This window comes from Hyaena hyaena, unplaced genomic scaffold, assembly GCF_003009895.1.
Source record: "Hyaena hyaena isolate Hyena2069 unplaced genomic scaffold, ASM300989v1 scaffold_136, whole genome shotgun sequence".
Lineage (NCBI taxonomy): Eukaryota > Metazoa > Chordata > Mammalia > Carnivora > Hyaenidae > Hyaena > Hyaena hyaena.
This window is the reverse complement of record NW_024080768.1, coordinates 3198083-3217651: the sequence shown is the minus strand read 5'-3', so window position 1 is coordinate 3217651 and position 19569 is coordinate 3198083. Positions and strand designations below refer to the sequence as shown.

The 19569-nt window shown below is 38.1% G+C and overlaps 1 protein-coding gene across 3 annotated transcripts in view; it reads left to right on the top strand.

The window, feature by feature from the left end:
• Positions 1–19569, top strand: part of CTNNA2 (catenin alpha 2) — a 964097-nt gene that overhangs the window by 84810 nt on the left and 859718 nt on the right. For all 3 annotated transcript variants that reach the window (XM_039238114.1, XM_039238113.1, XM_039238115.1), the window contains exon 2: positions 6633–6828. In XM_039238114.1, the coding sequence (XP_039094045.1) occupies positions 6633–6828 (196 nt within the window). The remainder of the gene's footprint in view (positions 1–6632; positions 6829–19569) is intronic.

The window sequence follows — 19569 nt, the reverse complement described above, 5'->3', positions numbered from 1 at the left end:
GACTCGTGGTATGCCATGGCAGCTGAAATATGAGGAAGAGGTTACCTGATGGAAGTCATTGCTTCACCTCTCACTTTTTTGTTTGTTTGTTTTTGCTTCAACTAGGCTACTGTTTCTGACAGTAAGGTCCATAAACTATATATATCGTAATTTCATGTGGTGAATGCAAAATTCCCTAGCCCAGACTTCCCTGAGCAGAAACACTGTAAGATCTAAAAATTTGCGTTCTATCAGGAACGTTGGTGATTTTTAGGCATGATCAAGTCTGAAAATTTTTGTCCTAAAACTCAGTGCTTCTCAGATTTCAATGTTCATATAAATTACCTAGGGATCTTGTTAAAATGCAGGAATGGAGGGTCTACTTTCAGGACATTAAATGATGAGAAACCTTTATCAGTCATGGTTTTATACTCAGATCATACCATCAACACATCTGGAAATAATGGTGCCCATCTACTGGCTGTTGCTAATGTTTTCCATTGGCCAGGGTCCACTGGGACCCTTATTATGTCAAGGTGTTATTATGTTCAGGTGCTTTGACCACTATATCTTTATCTATGAGTTGAAGGATTTCTCTTCTCTAATGAAAGGCAGGAACATTAAAGAAACATTGAAGGTAGAGCTAGAGAAAAGTTGAGTTATCCTCCCATGCTAAGGTTGTATATCCTATAGAAAAGCCTTCTGGATGTGTCCAAAAGATGAGTTATAGGAGTGGTGGTAGCAGATGCCTTTCCTAGCATAGGAGGAAGGGAGATGAAGATAGGTACAGAGAGAAGTGACCTTAATGATAAGGTCCTTTTTAAAGCTACCGAAGTTTGGAGGTTATTCCAAACGAAGAGAACTTAGTCAAGATATATTTTCAGGAGGAAGGAAAATTGAGTCAATAGCACTAAATGTGGTAGAATGTTATGATGTGATAAAAATAGATTTTGGCAACTTATTGATTACCTTATCAAGACATCAGTTTAAGAGGACTCTGCTACAAGAGGTGTGGGAATAAAAGCAAAATTTAGTGGGCTGAGAAATGAATGGAAAGAGAAAAATGAACACTTTAAACATATGTTCAAAAGATTGGCAGTGACTAATGAAATCTCAACTCTCTAGCTTGGCTCTCATAGTCTTTCAAAGTTTGTTCCACCACATCTGTCTAACTTTACTTCCTGTATCATTCATGTACAACTTTTTTCTAAGGAGGACTGGTCTCCTTACTGCCTTAGAAACATTCCATTTTTACATGTGTCAATATTCATGCTATTACTCCTAGTCTCTGTTTCTGAATGGAACTTACTTTCTTTCTTTCTTTTCTTTCTTTCTTTCTTTCTTTCTTTCTTTCTTTCTTTCTTTCTTTCTTTCTTTCTTTCCTTTTCTTTCCTTTTCTTTTCTTTTCTTTTCTTCTTTTCTTCTTTCTTTCTATTGCACAAGAGATGTACTCAGAAATTGTTAGAAAGAAAAGGAGAGATTTGGGATCTTATATGACTCTTGGCTTGGAGAAAGTTGGTGTGGGTAGTAGAGAGAGTGCCTGGTTGGGGGTAGGAAGAGACATAACATTCAGCAAGGAATTTCCACAGAATAGCCATTCCTTAAAAGACTGCCCTACACCCTCGTACACTGTTGGTGGGACTGTAAACTGGGGCAGCTCCTCTGCAAAACAGTGTGGAGGTTCCTCAAAAAATTAACAAAAGAACTCCACTATGACCCAGCAATAGCACTGCTAGGAATTTACCAAAGGGATACAGGAGTGCTGATGCATAGGGGCACATGTACCCCAATGTTCATAGCAGCACTCTCCACAATACCTAAAACATGGAAAGAGCCTAAATGTCCATCAACTGATGAATGGATTAAGAAGATGTGGTTTATCTATACTATGGAATACTACATGGCAATGAGAAAGAATGAAATCTGGCCATGTGTAGCAACATGGATGGAACTTGATGGTGTTACACTCAGTGAAATAAGTCAGGCAGAGAAGGACAGATACCATATGCTTTCACTTATAAGTGTAACAGGAGAAACTTAACAGAGGACCATGGGGGAGGAGAAGGGGAAAAATAGTTGGGGAGAGGGAAGGAGGCAAACCATGAGAGACTCTTGAATACTGAGGACTGATGGGGGTGAGGGAGAGGGGAAGGAAGATGATGGGCATGGAGGAGGGCACTTGTTGGGATGAGCACTGGGTGTTATATGGAAACCAACTTGACAATAAACTATGAAAGAAATTTTTTAAAAAAGACTGCCTTAGACGTAATAGTTTGTAAGTATCATCTACTCCAGACCTAGTTTCAGTCTGATATTGAACAGATACCTGCAGCCTCAGAGGTCATTGTGCTTCCTCTGTAACCACCAGCTTTTGATCAGAACGTGTCCCTGCTGATTCTGACCTCTTCAAGGCACCCAGTCACAAATTCTTTTACATTCTTACATTGAAACTGAATGCAGCATTGGCTAACATTTGTAGTTTGGATACTCCCCAACTTACTGGGAAGGTGGTAGATGCATCTGTGAGATTAAATAGTTCTTGTCTTCATTAAAAACATTCTGATTCTTGTTTTTAGTATATATCAGCTCTTGATGAGTAAGCAGTAAATTCCTTTGTTCTTCTTTATTTTAATCATAGAAGAATACCATTACATGGAAACCTTAAGCTCTACCATTTTGTTAATTACAATAAACTGAGGATACTTTTGTCTTTCCTTTATACTAATCTGTTACAAAAACTCCTGGTATGTTTATTCAGCTTGAGACCCTTGAACACATCAGATGTAATAAGGCATTGGAGAAAGGTAGGATAAAATCATTGGTTAACATTTCCCTAACATTGATAAGTACATTTTTATATTAAGATATTTAAATAATGCCATTGGGTGAAAAGATTACAGTAGGATACAAATAACACATATAGACAGTATGGTAACAAATACAGAATAAAGATATTTTAAGATTATTTTATTCTTTAACAGCCTCTCATTCAGTTATGAGGTGAAACTAGAAGAAAGTACTGAGTTCTAAAGTTCTAAAGATAGGGGCGCCTGGATGGCTCAGTCAGTTAAACATCCAACTTAAACTTTGGTTATGATCTCACGGTTTGTGAGTTTGAGCCCCATATAGGGCTCTATGCTGACAGCCTGGAGCCTGGAGCCTGCTTCTGATTCTGCGTCTGCCTCTCTCTCTGCTCTGCTCCTGCTCATGCTCAGTGTCTCTGTCTCTGTCTCTCTCTGTCTCTCTTTATCTCTCTCAAGAATAAACAAACATAAAAAAATAAAAATAAAATTCTAAAGATATAGTATCAAGCACAGGAATAATTTAGTCTTTAGTTTTATGTGAATTTGAGAAAGTTTTTTTTTTTCTACCATGCATCTCTAAGGCTAATTTCTGTATCTGTAAAATACCAGAATAGAACTGATGTAGATGGGCTTTAACTTTCACAATTTTAAGTGTAAATATATGTAGAGGTCAAGAAGAATAAGAGCGTTTAACATCAAGGTGAAAAATGACAGCTTCAAGTAGGAGAAAGAAAAATGCAGTAGTGTAGAGTGCCATCGATTCTTACTTGGAGGGGTAAGAGAGAGAACAATCATCTAGTAGGAGAGTAGGACTGAACTGGAGAGTTTGCATAGTGTGGCTGGACTGAGAATTGCCAAGAATAGTGTAATCCTTAAAAGGATAGCCTCCACCTTCCAATGTACTGTCAGATCTAAATTGTTTTCATCCCAAACATGTGGTATACTGGCCAAAAAGTGAGCAGCAGGAGTCCTGCATATGCACACCCTAAATTACCTTTCTCTAATTTAATAAAAACACTTTAACTTTGCATTTGGAAAGGGAACTGAACTGAATGAAGAGAAATTGTCTTGTCTTTCTTGCTGATTTACTATATATCTGGAATTCCACTTGTAGAATAGTATGGGAATAAATGGCCTTTATTTTTGTTTTTCCATCCAAGAACATTGTAGGTCTCACTATTATTCAAGTTGCCTTTTATGTTCTTCACTAATGTTTTTTTTTTTTTTTTTTTTACCATTTTCCATCTATGTTTTGTGTTATGGTTATCTCTGATAATATCAATTTATGATTATTGTGAATAGGATATTTAATAGTACATTTTTATTGGTTACAGCTGTTATACTAGACTTTTTTACTATTTGTCTAGTATTTAGCCACCTCCTACTTTGCTCTTAGAATAATTCTAATAGTTGACTCTTAATTCTTTTGCATTTTCTTGATATAGGCATATTCTCTATAAGGAATAGCATAATTTAGAGTTTACCTTTCTAATGTTTATATCTTTTCTTTTTTTAAAAATCCAATTTGTTGACATTGTCCGCCTTTAAGCACCAATTAAAAATAGGAGAGTTGACAATTTTTCTTTATTCCAAACTGATTAAGACATGAGCATTTATGGAGCCCCATCGCCTCCCCTCTGTTTTTCGTTCGTCCCATCATGGTCATCCGCTAATGAGCAAATGAAAGTTTTGGACCAAATTGATTTGCTTCATTTGAAAATAATCACAATTTTTTCTTAGGAACTTCCTAGTAATATTCCTTGTTTTTTAAATTCACATAAGTAACACTTTATACTAAATTGTTATTATGAGCATGCCTAATCTCTGTTTATGCAGTCATGTGGCATGCGATAACAGGAGAATTGAAATTTGTTTACCTTTATAGAAGATGAATCGATGATATAGTCATTTAGCTATTTTTTTTTAATGTTTTATTTATTTCTAGGAGAGAGAAAGAGAGACAGCGTGAGCAGGGGAGGGTCAGAGAGAGAGGGAGTCACAGACTGAAACAGGCTCCAGGCTCTGAGCTGGCAGTCAGCACAGAGCCCGACGCGGGGCTCGAACTCACGAACCGCGAGATCATGACCTAAGCGAAAGTCGGACGCTTAACGGACTGAGCCACCCAGGCGCCCATCATTTAGCTATTTTGATAGATTCACTATCAGCCTCCACTCCCCCAAATTGTCAATACGCCTAAAGTTAACAGCTCCTTAGCCCGTCTGTTGTTTCAAATTTGAGGAGACTAAAAAGATATATCATGACACCCTAATTGCATATAAAATGAGAAAAGGAGTGAGAACAGGAGGATTTTCTTCTGATAATGAACCTAGCCTAAATCAAGATTTTTTAGGTATTTGGAGTATTTGCTTAGGGGGCTTTTGTGTTTATTTCCAGTATTGGCTGTTGGGGGAGGTAAGGGTCCTGGGAAAGTAGTGTGTTAATGTATGAGCGTATATCCTCATTAAGGAGAACACTAAATAGTAACTTTTGTGTTTGCCTCACCGTGGATGGGCCTGCTCTAATGTTTTATGGGCTACAATCACATTTTACAGCTAACTCTCATTATCTGACGGTCCTATTCTTAATGATGTTACCTTTCTTTTTTTGCCCTGTATTTGTACTTAAATGTCCTTATAGAGATTCTCTTTAATTCAGTGTATCTAATTATTCAGCAAATCAAAGACAGCTCAGTATGACAGCTTCCAATGCTACACTCACTACCTCTTTAAGTATTGGTTCTACTTGTATTCATCATCTTAGCTCACATTTATTCGATACTTTTTTTCCTTCTGGTGTTATCTCTTGCCCTATAAACTGACTGGATTTTAATTGTGACTTTGACTAATCACTTTGTTTGCTCTTGGATTTGGAATAAAGTAGCAGAAACAGCAGCTTTTGGAACTTTTCTCTGGTCTAGCTTTATTGATAATCTCCAGCAAAATCTTGAGTCTGCTAACCAGCGCAAATGTCAGTGAAAATAAGCCACAGAGCCCACCGTCTTATGAAGCCGATAAAAAATACAGAGGGTAAGATGACTCGCAACTTTGCTGAACAAAATACGGAACCAGTTGTATTCATTTCACTCCAAAACTTCTCACTGGTAGAAAGCAAAGGATCAGAAATATATAGGAGATAAGTTGTTTAAAAGATACTAAAAGTTTTGCTAGCAAATTAAATGGCTCTAGTTATGTGCTGAAAGAAGTTTGGCAGTTGATATATATCTATATACAAATTATGATACTTAGAAAAGGAGTGATAATGAAAATCTAATTTCAAGTCTGGAAATTTTAGCTGGTTAACCAAATGTTGAGACTGAATCATTCGGTTACCTCAGATCAAATTTACCATTTTGTTTTTATAAGAGGAAATCAGAAATAGCAAAGCTCTTCAAAGTCCTTGGGAAGTGACATGTAAGTAATGGGCGTTGATGGCCCACCCTTTACTAACTGCTCTTTCACTTTTGCCCTGACTTTCGGGACTCATGATTGGCTGTTGGTTCTCTGTTCAGAAGCCATTACACACGGACTCTCCTTTTCTTGCCTACCGGAAGCTGATTACTCCAGTGTGCACTGTCTTATCAATCCGTGAAAGCACAACCTTCAGTGAACTGGAAACCGAGCTACTAGTGGACCTGTTCTTCCAACTTGTTCACATACGTCTTTTCCTCTCTGAAATAAATGGCTGTTTATTTATATGCTAATCCGTTTAATTCCCCACTTTCCTTCAGTTTAGGCTATGTGCTGTGCATTCATGATTCAAAAAGCAAGCGGTATTTAAAAATGATGAGATGATGATATGATTCTAGACAATTGTGCGGAGTAGTTTTACAGTTTTTCTTTCATATTTAAGGTGACCACCCTTGTCAACACAAGCAACAAAGGCCCATCTGGTAAAAAGAAAGGGAGGTCAAAGAAAGCCCACGTACTGGCAGCATCTGTAGAGCAAGCCACTCAGAACTTCCTGGATAAGGGTGAACAGATTGCTAAGGAGAGTCAAGATCTCAAAGAAGAATTGGTCGCTGCTGTAGAGGACGTACGCAAACAAGGTAGGAAGACTAATATTGTTCAAGAGGGATATATATTGATGTGCAAACAATGGATTTATCTCTAGAATCAATGCATATTTGCTCAGAGGAAGAGTTTTATGTTCTTCCTCAGTATCTGTGCTTGTCATTTTTAGTATTTGCTGGAATTAGGTGCATAGACAAATAGAGATGTTTTCTGTTGTGGCAGCACAGCACAGCTACAAATGCTGCCTGTCTGTGTTCTTTCCAAATTTTCCAGTTGTTTCCTCTTGTCAGATGAAAGCAGACTCTCGTGTTAAACTTGGACTCTAGGGAGAATAGGATAGGGATACTTCATACTTACAGAGTCCCTGGAAACCCTGGGTCTTTTTTATTTTAATGCTTGTTTATATTTGAGAGAGAGAGACAAGAGTATGAGTGGGGGTTGGGCAGAGAAAGAGAGGGAGACACAGAATCCGAAGCAGGTTCCAGGCTCTGAGCTAGCTGTCAGCACAGAGCCTGACGCAGAGCTGAAACCCACAAACCATGAGATCATGACCTGAGCCAAAGTCAGACGCTTAACTGACTGAAGCCACCCAGGCACCCCTGGAAACCCCGGGTTTTAAAGATGAGGGAGGAGATGATTGTAAAGAAATGTAATAAAATTATTGTTGCTCTGTGTGATTCCCAAATTTACATTTCCAGTTCACAGCTAGCTAGCTATCCATGGACTAATCAATTATAGAGCTAGCTGGTTAGCTGTAATGCAGTTGTTTTCAGCATATTTAAATTTTTTCATTGTGGTAAAATACACATAACAGAAAATGTACCATTTTAACCTTTTTCTAAGTGTAGAGTTAGTAGTGTTAAGTATATTCACATTGTTGAGTAGCCAATCTCCAGAGCTTTTTTTGTCTCATAGTACTGAAACTCTGTATCTACAAAACAACACCCCTCGTTTCCTCACTGCTCTAGCCCCCCGGCAGCCACCATTCTATTTTCCTTTTCTATGAATTTAACGACTCTAGATTCCTTATATAAGTGGTATCATACAGTATTTTTTTTTCATAACTGGCTTATTTCACTTAGTGTAATGTCCTCATGGTTCATCCATGTTGGAGCATGGTTCAGAATTACCTTCTTTTTTAGGATTGAAAATATTCTAATCTATGTATATACCACATTTTCATGATCTCTTCATCCACTGATAGACGTTTGTGTTTATTTTACCTTTTGGCTACTGTGAACAATTCTTCTATGAACACGAATATACAAATATATTTTTATTTTAGTTCTTTTGGGTACATACCTGGAGGTGGAATTATTGGATTATAAGGTAATTCTATTTTTAATCTTTTGAGGAACCTCCTTACTGTTTTCCATAGCAAACGCACCTTTTTACATTTCCACCAACAGTGCACAAGAATTCCAATTTATCCATATACTTGCCAACACTTGTTTTCTTTTCTTTAAATAGTCTTTATAATGAATGTGAGGTGATAGCTCATTGTGTGTGTGTGTTTTTAAGTTCATTTATTTTGAGAGAGACACAGTGCAAGTTGGGGAGGCGTAGAGAGAGAGGGATACAGAATCCCAAGCAGGATCTGCGCTGTCAGCACAGAGCCCTACATGGGGCTCAAACTCACAAAACTGTGAGATCATGACCTGAGCCTAAACTGAGTCAGATACTTAACTGAGCCACCCAGGCACCCCTCACTGTGGTTTTGACTAGCATTTTTCTAATGATTACTTATGTTGAATATCTTTTCAAATGAGTGCTAGCCATTTGTTTATCTTCTTTGGAGAAATATCTATTCATGCCTATTTTTAAAAAATTTTTAATAGTTTATTTATTTTTGAAACAGAGAGAGACAGAGCATGAGTGGGGGAGGGGCAGAGAGAGAGGGAGACACAGAATCTGAAACAGGCTCCAGGCTCCAGGCTCTTAGCTGTCCGCACAGAACCTGATGCTGGGCTCTAACCCACAAGCCGCGAGATCATGACCTGAGCTGAAGTTGGACGCTTAACCGACTGAGCAACCCAGGAGCCCCTATTCATGCCTATTTTTAAATCAGGTTGTATTGTTGTTGAGTTGTGAGCATTCTTTATACATTTCGGATATGACCCCCTTATACAATATTGTTTTGCAAACATGTTCTCCCTTTCTGTAGGTTACCTTTTCATTCTGTTGATTATATTCTTTGACACAGAGCTTTTAATTTCAGTGTGGTTCCATTCAGAATCTTTGGTTGAAAATGCTAAGGCACCATGAAACTAGGACAGATTGCCCCAACCTGGCCTCCCTCCTGCATTTCCTATCTGAGTAAGAGCCATACAGATGTATCTAGTTACACACTGTGGAAATCTTGATACCATTATTGTTATTTCTCTTTCTTTTCAAATACAGTCTATTACAAAGTCCCATAGATTTTTAACTCCAGAATATCTCTTAAATGGACCAATCCCTTCCTAATTATTAAAAAGCACCATGTTTTACCTGGGTAGAAAATCCCCACATTTTACCTGGGTACAAAGCCGCATGCTGTCTTCTTTTACACAGTTACAGTTACAGATGGGTCATTCTGCATATTCCCCATTCCAGGGAACCATTTCCTACACTCCTGTAATACTTTCTTGTTTGTTTTTTTCATATCACTTTGCATCGGAGAGTTCAATATCTGTGGGGTAACTTGGGAGTACTGATGCATAGGGGCACATGGACCACAATGTTCATAGCAGCACTCTCAACAATAGTTAAATCATGGAAAGAGCCTAAATGTCCATCAGCTGATGAATGGATCAAGAAGATGTGGTTTATCTATACAGTGGAATACTACACGTCAATGAGAAAGAATGAAATCTGACCATTTGTAGCAATGTGGATGGAACTCGAAGGTGTTATGCTAAGTGAAATAAGTCAGGCAGAGAAAGACAGATACCATATGTTTTCACTCATAAGTGAAACAGGAAAAACTTAACAGAGGACCATGGAGGAGGGGAAGGGGAAAACATAGTTGGGAAGAGGGAGTGAGGCAAACATGAGAGACTCTCGAATACTGACAGCTGAGAGATGATGGAGATTGGGGAAAGGGGAAGGGAGATGATGGGCATGGAGGAGGGCACTTGTTGGGATCAGCACTGGGTGTTATATGGAAACCAACTTGACAATAAACTATAAAAGGAAAAAAAAAATATATATATATGTATCTGTGGGGTAAATTGATAACTTTCTACCTTGCCACACTACAAATGAATTAAGATAGAGACCAGCCCATGTCTCTTTGGCAGATCTGTGCTTTGCAGTTCTTAGTAGTCATAAGACTTCAGTGAATATTTGTTGAGTAAATGAAGCAATAGATGAATAAATGCTCTAATTCTTTTCTTCTTGCAAACGTACCACTTTTTAAAATTCACAGATGGATATTTAGTCTCCAGAAATACCCAACCCTCCTTCTACACCACTACCATTCTTCATGCTATCTTCTTCCCCATCTTTTCCCTCCTAAAAGTTAATTTCACTTACATTATATTAATGTGAATTGTTATTTAATATAAAATGTCAAATTTTACATATTACATCTAATGGGGATAAAATATATTTATATATGTGCATTAACAACATGAAAGCTTCCAAATTTTCAAGTGCTGTTGAAGACTAGTGTTCCTTCTGAATTGCAAATGTACACTGTTTTCATGCATGTATAGCCTAGATAGGTTTTTTGGTTGTTTTTTTTGTTTTGTTTTTTACTTTTTTTTCCAGGCTGACTGCCATATAATAAATTGAATACATTTAAAATGCACAGTTGTATAAGCTTTGACAAATGTGTACACTGTAAAACCATCACCACACTCAGGATACTGAAATCTATCTCTAGTAGAGAGGGTTTTGATTGGCTGGTCCTGAGGATGCTTTCTCAAAGCATTTATCTTTCATGGTGATATAATTTTCCTTTTAGATTTCTCTATAATAGTGTCTTAGTTTTCCCTTATTTTTCCTTGCAATTTAATTTTCACACATTCTGTATAAATTAATTTTTCAGTTTTCTCAAAGCTTATATAAGAAATGCTATTTTTTGGACATGATATAATAACTAATATGGTTCTTGGCCAGCCTGTCCAAGGGATATGAGAGTGAGAACTTTTAAAGATGCTAGTTTAGGACAGCTTACAGTGGTGGATCTCAGAGAGGGTATTTTAAACTTTCTGTGTATTATCCATTTCTTATTATAGAAAAATTATGCACCAGAAATGATGCCTATGTGTTAATTGTATAAAGCTCAGCTACCACATGTCCCTTCTGCTGAACAGTGTCAAATTTAAGGAAACAGTGCTATAGTCTGCAAAATAACAAACATTTTATAGGCAAAAGCTTCAGAAGTTTTCTTTTTCTGTTTCTCTCAATGTTAAATATCACCCAGTCTTGAATAGAGCTCAGATCCCGGTCATATGTGAGAGATGCCTCTCGTCCCTGACAACAAAGCCTCGAGCTCTTCTTCCATGCCTGTGCCCGTGAACTCTTCTGTCTGCTCTCTGTCCCTTCTCACTCATTATGTATGATGTCCTTAGACTATCTGGCTCTGCCCATTTTCCTCCTGACCCCATACCCAGATTTTATTCACAAATGAGAGCCTGGCTGGATTTTCAGAGATGAGGAGATCAAGGGGAACACTTAAGGGATTAGAGGACTAGTTAGTTATTGGAAACTTTGAAACATAGTATCTTTCTTTCCATCATAGAAATCTACTTTCTTATATGTAAGATGATATTCATGAATTATGGAAATTCTGAGATTTCTGTTGAGAAATAAGGTCTTTCTGTAAAGTGGCCCTAGTATCTGTATGTCCTCACTTGTCAAATGAGTTTAGAACTAAATCTATTAGAGGTAGTGTTTTACTATTGAGTTATTTTGCTTTTTTAATTCAAATGATCAGAAGTGCTGCCACATCTCCCCCCGCCCCCAAAATAAACTTCAGCACAAGTCAATGACAAAAGTTTCAATATTGTATAACTCATTTTCAGATTTTTAATACAGAACCATTTCTTACTGCTATTTTTTTTTTTGTTTTCACTACATTCATGATTATAATCACTGTAATCTGGCAAGATTATATATGGAATTGTCTATTTATGCCATTATTGTTTCTCATGTGGCTAGACTTAATGATGTTTGAATTTATATTTTTTATTTTTTTAATGTTTATTTATATTTGAGAGAGACAGAGCATGAGAAGGGGAGGGACAGAGCAAGAGAGGGAGACATAGAATCTGAAGCAGGCTCCAGGCTCCAAGCTGTCAGCACAGAGCCCAATGCGGAGCTTAAACCTGCGAACCATGAGATAATGACCTGAGCCGAAGTTGGACACTTAACTGACTGAGCCACCAAGGTGCCCCTTGAATTTCTTTATCATTTGAGAAATTAACCTAGCTTTTAATTAACTAGGCCGTATGCCAGATTCTTAATGTGCTCAGTATGAACAGTGACAATGTTTCTACCCTAGAATATTCCAGTAGAAGACTTACCTGTGCTTTTAAGTTCTAACCCACAAAAAGAAGTATTTGAGTACTTTTATGATAGGATTTATGTTAAAAACAAGTAACAAAAATAAACCATCAAAATATATATAAAGAAGATAAGTTCTTGTACTCAAAATTTAGAAGTCTGATATTTTAGGCTTAGGTAAAGATGGGATACGTGTGTGTGTGTGTGTGTGTTTTATCATAAAGAAAGGAATTATATATATGTATATTGTCTTCCTAAATTAAGTTTAAACTTCATCAGGATAGGAACAATGATGTGTATTATATTTCTTTCTGCTCCTAAAGTACCTAACATAGTCATTCTAGCACATTGCAGATGATATTCAGGGAAAGAGGCTTGCACGTCAGGAGAGCAGGCTTAACAGTCAACAGAACACCAGACGTTTGGCTAAGATACCAGATTTCTAATATTACTTTGGCCAAAAACTATATGATGTAAGCTAAATCACTTAACCACTTAAAGCCTCAATTTCTCCATTTTGCAAATACAAACAGTAATTGTTGCATTTTCCTCACTTGGTTGTTTAACATAATGAAGTCACAAAAGATTAAAAAAAATTAAATGTGATATAGATGTCAGAGTATATTATTAACTATTTTAAAAGTTTATTTATTGGGGTGCCTGGGTGGCTCAGCTGGTTAACCATCAGATTTCAGCTCGGGTCATGATCTCACCATTTGTGAGTTTGAGCCCCATATTAGACTCTGTGCTGACAGCAGAAAGCCTGGAGCCTGCTTCGAATTCTGGGTCTGCCTCTCTCTCTGCCCTCTCCTCTCTCTCTCTTGAAAATAAATACATATTTAAATAAATTAACTAACTAAATACATAAATATTTATGAATTTATTTTGAGAGAGAGAGAGCATGTGCACAGGAACAGGGGAGGGGCAGAGAGAGTGAGAGTGAGAGAGAATCCCAAGCAGGCTCTGTGCTGTCATCACAGACCTCAGAGCAGGGCTTGATCCCACTAACCGCAAGATCATTACCTGAGATGAGGTCAAGAGTTGGACCCTTAACTGACTGAGCCACCTAATAAAATCTCCACCCCTGAGTATCTTTATTCATTATACTTTATCAAATCAATCTGTGATACTTGTGGCAGTAGCTCTCCTTCCTATCACTGAGCAATCCTGGGCCTTCCGGGAAGGGTGCTGTAGAGCTGAATCAGCATCTAGTTGTCTCCCAGAAGAGGATTAAATAGCTAAGTGTGGCTTGGAGTCAGTGGTAGTTGTATGTGGTCCTAGAAAACTGTAATTTAATATTTGTGCAGCCAGTGAGCCATATGTAGAAAAGCTTCTAATGAGGAAAGCAAAGGGAGTTATTCCAATCATGTCTTTATACTGAAGCCCTGGCCAAACAAAGCTTGGGACAGAGAATGCCAAAATATTTTTAATGTTTACTACCAAGACCTTCCTGGATTGGAAACTCTAAACTATGGACTAGTCTGGGGTGCCTAAATTTCAGTGACTATTAATATCATCTGAGAACCTTTTCAAAATCTTGGTGTTTAGGCCTTACTGTCATCAATTAAGTCAGAAACTGTCAAGTAGGACCCAGGCATCAAGGTTTTTAAAGTTCCCCAGGTGATTAATTCACTTCTTGCCCAATGTCTCCACTTGGATGACTCATCAATCCCCGTTAGTCAGCTAGTGTTTCACATTAGATAGCAGATGGAAGCCACTCATTTTAGAAGGCCTGTGAGCTTGTAGTTTACATAGAGTTAGAGAGGTGAAATTTACATAGGAGGAACAGCCTGATATTCTATGTTGCTATGTTGCAGATAGATATATTCTTTGCAAAATGATGTCTTACAATGCCTCACCTTTATAGTGGAATGGGAAGTGTCTCTGCAGGCACTCAGAGAGTATACATTAAGTATACACTAGGGAGTCAAATCTATACAACAGTTAATATTTAAATTGCTGGTGGGAAAGAAAGACATGAAGCTGGAATTAGCAAGAAGGAAAGTATGTTTGGGGCACCTGGGTGGCTTAGTCGGTTAAGCGTCCGACTTTCACTTAGGTCATGATCTCACGGTTCGTGGGTTCGAGCCCTGCATCGGGCTCTGTGCCGACAGCCAGCTCAGAGCCTGGAGCCTATTTCAGAGTCTGTATCTCCCTCTCTCTGACCCTCCCCTGCTCACGCTCTCTCTCTCTCTCTCTCTCCTAGAAATAAATAAAAATATTAAAAAAAAAAAGAAGGAAAGTATGTTTAAATGAGCATGGATTAAAAATCTGTCCATGGATAATGAAGTGAGCATTTCAGATTTAAGCAACCTGAATTTTAAAAGTGAAGAGATAAAAATGACGTTGATAATTTGGGAATGGATAGAAAAGTCCTAACTTGATGAGAAGTTTCATATTTAGGCATGGTTAGAAATATGATACGATGATAGGAAGGGACCTCAGTGGGAAAAGTTAGGAACTAGGCTGTGTATAGACAACATGATGGAAGAAAGATAGGAAGGAAAGAAGAAAGCTAACTGACTGGCTCCTACCTATTTAAGTGATATTTTAGGAGATTGTTTTGGCAACTTCATGAAAAATTGACTAAATTGGAGAAAGATTGGACTCAGATTGCTTAGACATTATTATAATATTGCAGAGAAAACAAAACAAAAATACTTTAAGTTCTAGGATTGAAGTGGTGGCAATAAGAACAGAAATAAGAAACTAGATGTCACAAACATTGTGAAAAGGAACAAAAGATTTTCTGTTCATTGAAAGGAATAAAGAAGAGTCAGTATTTTTCTTGGCTATAGACAACTTGTTTGGGATACCTAAGGGGTGACAGGAATGGGGTGACAGGGCTGATTTGATTTTAAACATTGATGAATGAATGAAGGGAACTGCCTAGCAGATGCTTCATGCTATGGGAATGGAATTTTGGAGAAACAGAGAAATTTGGACATATTTTGAGTTGATAAATGAAGCTTGCAGACACCTTTCTTTGTGTACTTGCCAATAGATATAGAGAGAAGAATAGAAGGATGTAGGCTTAGTTTTGGATGGAAGACTCAGTTAGGATTAGAAGATAGGATAGAAATAGAGAGGAAAGGTATGGTCTGAAATATGACCATACAGTAAAGGTAATACAGAATCCTGAAATCCAAGGGAATAGAATCTCATGCAAAGGAGACAGTGATCTAGAGTCTTGAATGCTGTTGCAGTTAAATCAAATTCTTCTGAGATCATGGAGGATATGTAAAGAGAAAATGCCTTGGTTTTGCTAAAAAGTGTCATTAATTTCATTTAAGAGTTTATTTTCAGGACGCTGAAAGAACAGAGTAGGTGGAACTACTGGATGTAGGCAAGAAAGTTCACCACACTCTTCTTTGGTCATCATTGCACTATTTACATCATTGCACCTTTGCTTCTGTGGGTAGTCTGGTAATCAAATGAAGGACCATATGTTAGCATTATTTTGTGTATCTCTGGAGCCTGGCACAATGTCTGGCATATAGTGAGCATTTACGGTGTGATTCCAAAGATGGTCACAGTATGGAAGGAGAAAAATAGCGGAGTGACTGGAGAAAATATTAAGGGCAAGCAAAGAATATGATTGTTTACTTCTTGCTTATTTTGTTCAGCCCAAATCAGAAGTATCATAGCACATACAAAGAGAGGGAGCCATTGGTGAAAGCAGTTGTAGATACAAGGGGGGAAAGCTCAGGTTGGTTGTATGAGATAATGCAGAAGGGATTTATTATTTCTTTATGTAGAAAATAAGGTAGGGAGGAGAGATATACCCAACAATGGGTTTTATGGAGAAGACTAGAACCAAAGTAGTTTGGATGAAACTATCTCAATTATTTTTAACAAAAGAGGAAAAGGTTTTAATGGACTGTGTATATCTAATATTTGATCACTGTTGCAGATTAGAAAAAAGTTTGTCTGTTACTGGCATCTGTGTGGGTCTCTCATATGTTTCTAAGGGATTTATTGATTGAATACAACTGATTGTTGCTGCAGCTGAAAAGGCCAATTTATAACAGGCATAATTGTCTGAGGATTTTTAAATTTAATTTGTTTATTTGGAATGTACTAGCATCTGCTAGCAATGGGATGCTCACATATTGTCTTTATGAGTCTTCTTTGATTTGAAATACATCCAAAAACTGTGGTTTGAATGATAGGCTGTCTTCTTCACATTTGTCCACCAAGCAGCTCCATTTAATGGGTAACCCAGCAGGTGCTTTTATGCCATCCCAGTTTTGTATTTCCACACCCTCTTGGGCCGTGGAGCAGTTGGTTGGGTTTTCCATCTTCAGTCAACAGCATTCTCTGGTTGCCCATTCTCTGTCTGGGCAGTTACTACAACTAAAACCAATTAAGACATGACCCAGCCACCAAAATATGCCAGATTGGGATATAGACAGAGATGTACATGGGCCTCACCCAACCTTACGAGGGATCTCATGGAGCAAAGTGACAAGAAAATACAGATAAAATAGGTAGCTTCTTTGTGGAGCCATGTCTTAAATCAGAGATGGTCAAACCATTCTCTGTTCATGCAGCCTTTTGTTTTGTTTGGATACAACCTCAACCGTTAAGCAGTATGGTAATATCACATGAATTTTATTACCTGATCAATATTTACTGAGTAACTGATGACCAATGGACTGAGACAGATAGGACAAGACAGAAAAAGTAGAAAGGGAGAGAGAAAGGTGTCCTCATATCTCTGAAGAGAGAAACCTTTTGCCTCCTGAGGACCTGGACTTTCTCTTTCCACATCCCCTTGGTTGTTGAAGTGTGATGTTGGTGGAATGAGCTGGTTCCATAGAAACTCTAATTGATATCAACTGTGTGAACTGCCTACCTAAGATCTGGTCAAAGGCTATTTCCTGGGCCAGAAGCCTTTCCTGTCACATGGTCCTATCCCTCTTCCTTACTTGCCCTGTTAGTAGGTAAAACAACACAGTGTGGGGAGAAGTGAGGCAATGTTCTCCCTCCCGGAGCACTGTCCAGAGAGGTTAGCTCTCGAAGGGGAAGGAGAGCTGGGGATATTGCACGGATTCTGCTACTCCTCTGCTTATCCTTTTTCTCAGGACAAGTATCTCCCAAGTATACTTCTCCCAAGTATCCCTTGCTTTGTGCCGCTATTCTTAGTACCCTGAATACTTGGTCTCCTAGAGATACCAGACTGCCTTTCCTGTGCTGTGTGCTGAGTCTTCACTGCTGCTTGACTATCCTTGTATGAATGGTATGTTACTGTGTTCTAATGTAGGGTCCTATTGGTCATGAGGTGAGATTTCACTCCTGTATGATTGGAGCGCTAGGGAAGCAGCTCTCCACTGAAGCAGAGCATCTTCAGAGAAGAGAATTTAGAACAGAAATGAAGATTCAAGTGGTAAATCCTAGAGAAGAGAGGAAAAGAGCACCCATTTCTCTCTCTGGGTCTTCCTTCTTTGAGCTCAGATTTTACTGAGTGAAGATCCATTTCTTTAAAAACTAATATTATCAGGTACTATAATAAAGAGCATGTTTATTGGAGGAAGCAAGGGCATACCTTGAAGTTGGAATGAGAAGTGTCTCCTCAGTCTCAGACACGGGGCAGCTGAGTCAGGGATCCAGTGATGCGCTGCTGTGTCCATGCACTGTTGCTGCTCACTGTCCCTTGCATGGCACCTCCTCTCCTTCTTTACTGAGGCTTCTTTCACAAGTGCTTCTCAGAGTGAACTTCACAGACCACTTGTTTCAGAACCGTCTATGGGAGGATAAGTGATGTCTGTAAAACTTCAAATTCCTGAGCCTAGCCACAGACCTAGATTCAGTACAGCTGGGGTACCAGTAGGAATCTTTATTTCCAGCTAGTAGCCAATCTTCTGCTTCCGAAGTTTGGGAATCACTAATAGTCTAAGCTCATTACATCTTTATACCATCTTTAATTAGTGTAAGTCTTCTTTCTTTTTCGCCATTGGAAAGGATGTTATCCAGGAATGAAGTTAATTTTCAGAGGCTTTAATATCATAAGAGAAAAAAAGATACAAATAACCTAGAGATACATACAATGACAAAAAAATAAAAAGAGGCTTGAGAGGAAAATATGAAGAAAAATACATAAATGTGAAAATGGTGTACAATTTAAGGTTCATCTTAATGCAAATTTTAACATTTGAAGCCGTTTTAATGATTGCATATGTGGTTAAATAAAATGTATTTGTGTGCCGAAGTTTGCACTAGTTGGGGACCCAGGAAAATCCCATGGCAACCTGGAGCCCCATGTATGGCTTCTGTTGCAATATATTGGGAGATGATAACAGATTATTCTTTCATCTGTTCCCTCTTTCTGGAGTTCTCAGCTTTTGAAAATGCCATAATCCTTCAGGAAGAATAATAAAAGCAATAGCTTCAATTTATTGGTTGCTGCTCAATTTGTAAGAAACGGTATATATTCTCTCAACAGTATTTTTTAGTTATTTGAGGTATTGTTTATCCATATTTTGTATAAGATGATATAGATGCTGAAAGATCTTCATATACATTAATCAACTAGACCAATTAATTCAATTAATATTTAATAAGTACTATGTACCTGCTCTATTTTGGGGGCTGGGAATATAGAGTACCAAAGAAAGAAAACAGACATTCTCTGCTTATAAGAATATTACGTCCTGGGAAACCTGGGTGGTTCAGTTGGTTAAGCGTCGGACTCTGAATTTCAGCTCAGGTCATGATCTCATAGGCTTGTGGGATCCAGCCCCATGTCCAGCGCTGTCCTGACAGCATGGAGCCTGGTCGGGACTCTCTCCCTCTCTCTCCCCGCCCCTCCCCTGCATGCTGTTGCATGCTCTCTCTTGCTCTCTCAAAGTAAATAAACATTTAAAAAAAACTATTAAAAATATTATATTCTGATATGAGAATAATAATTTAAAAACTAAGCAGGCTGTAGAAGTGCAATTTAAAAATGGAACAACCAGGGGCATCTGGGTGGCTCAGTTGGTTGAGAATCTAACTCTTGATTTCAGCTCAGCCATTATCCCATAATTCATGGGATCAAGCCCCATGTGGGCTCTGAGCTGACAGTGATGCCTGCTTGAGATTCTCTTCTCTCTCTCTGTCTTAAATAAATAAACAAACATATTTTTGAATAAAATAAACGTGCATCTGTTTAAAAAAATAAAAGTTAGGGCACCTGGGTGGCTTAGTCAGTTAAGCATCTGACTTAGGCTCAGGCTTGGCCCCCTGTCAGGCTCTGTGCTGGCAGCTCAGAGCCTGGAGCCTGCTTCGGAATCCGTGTTTCC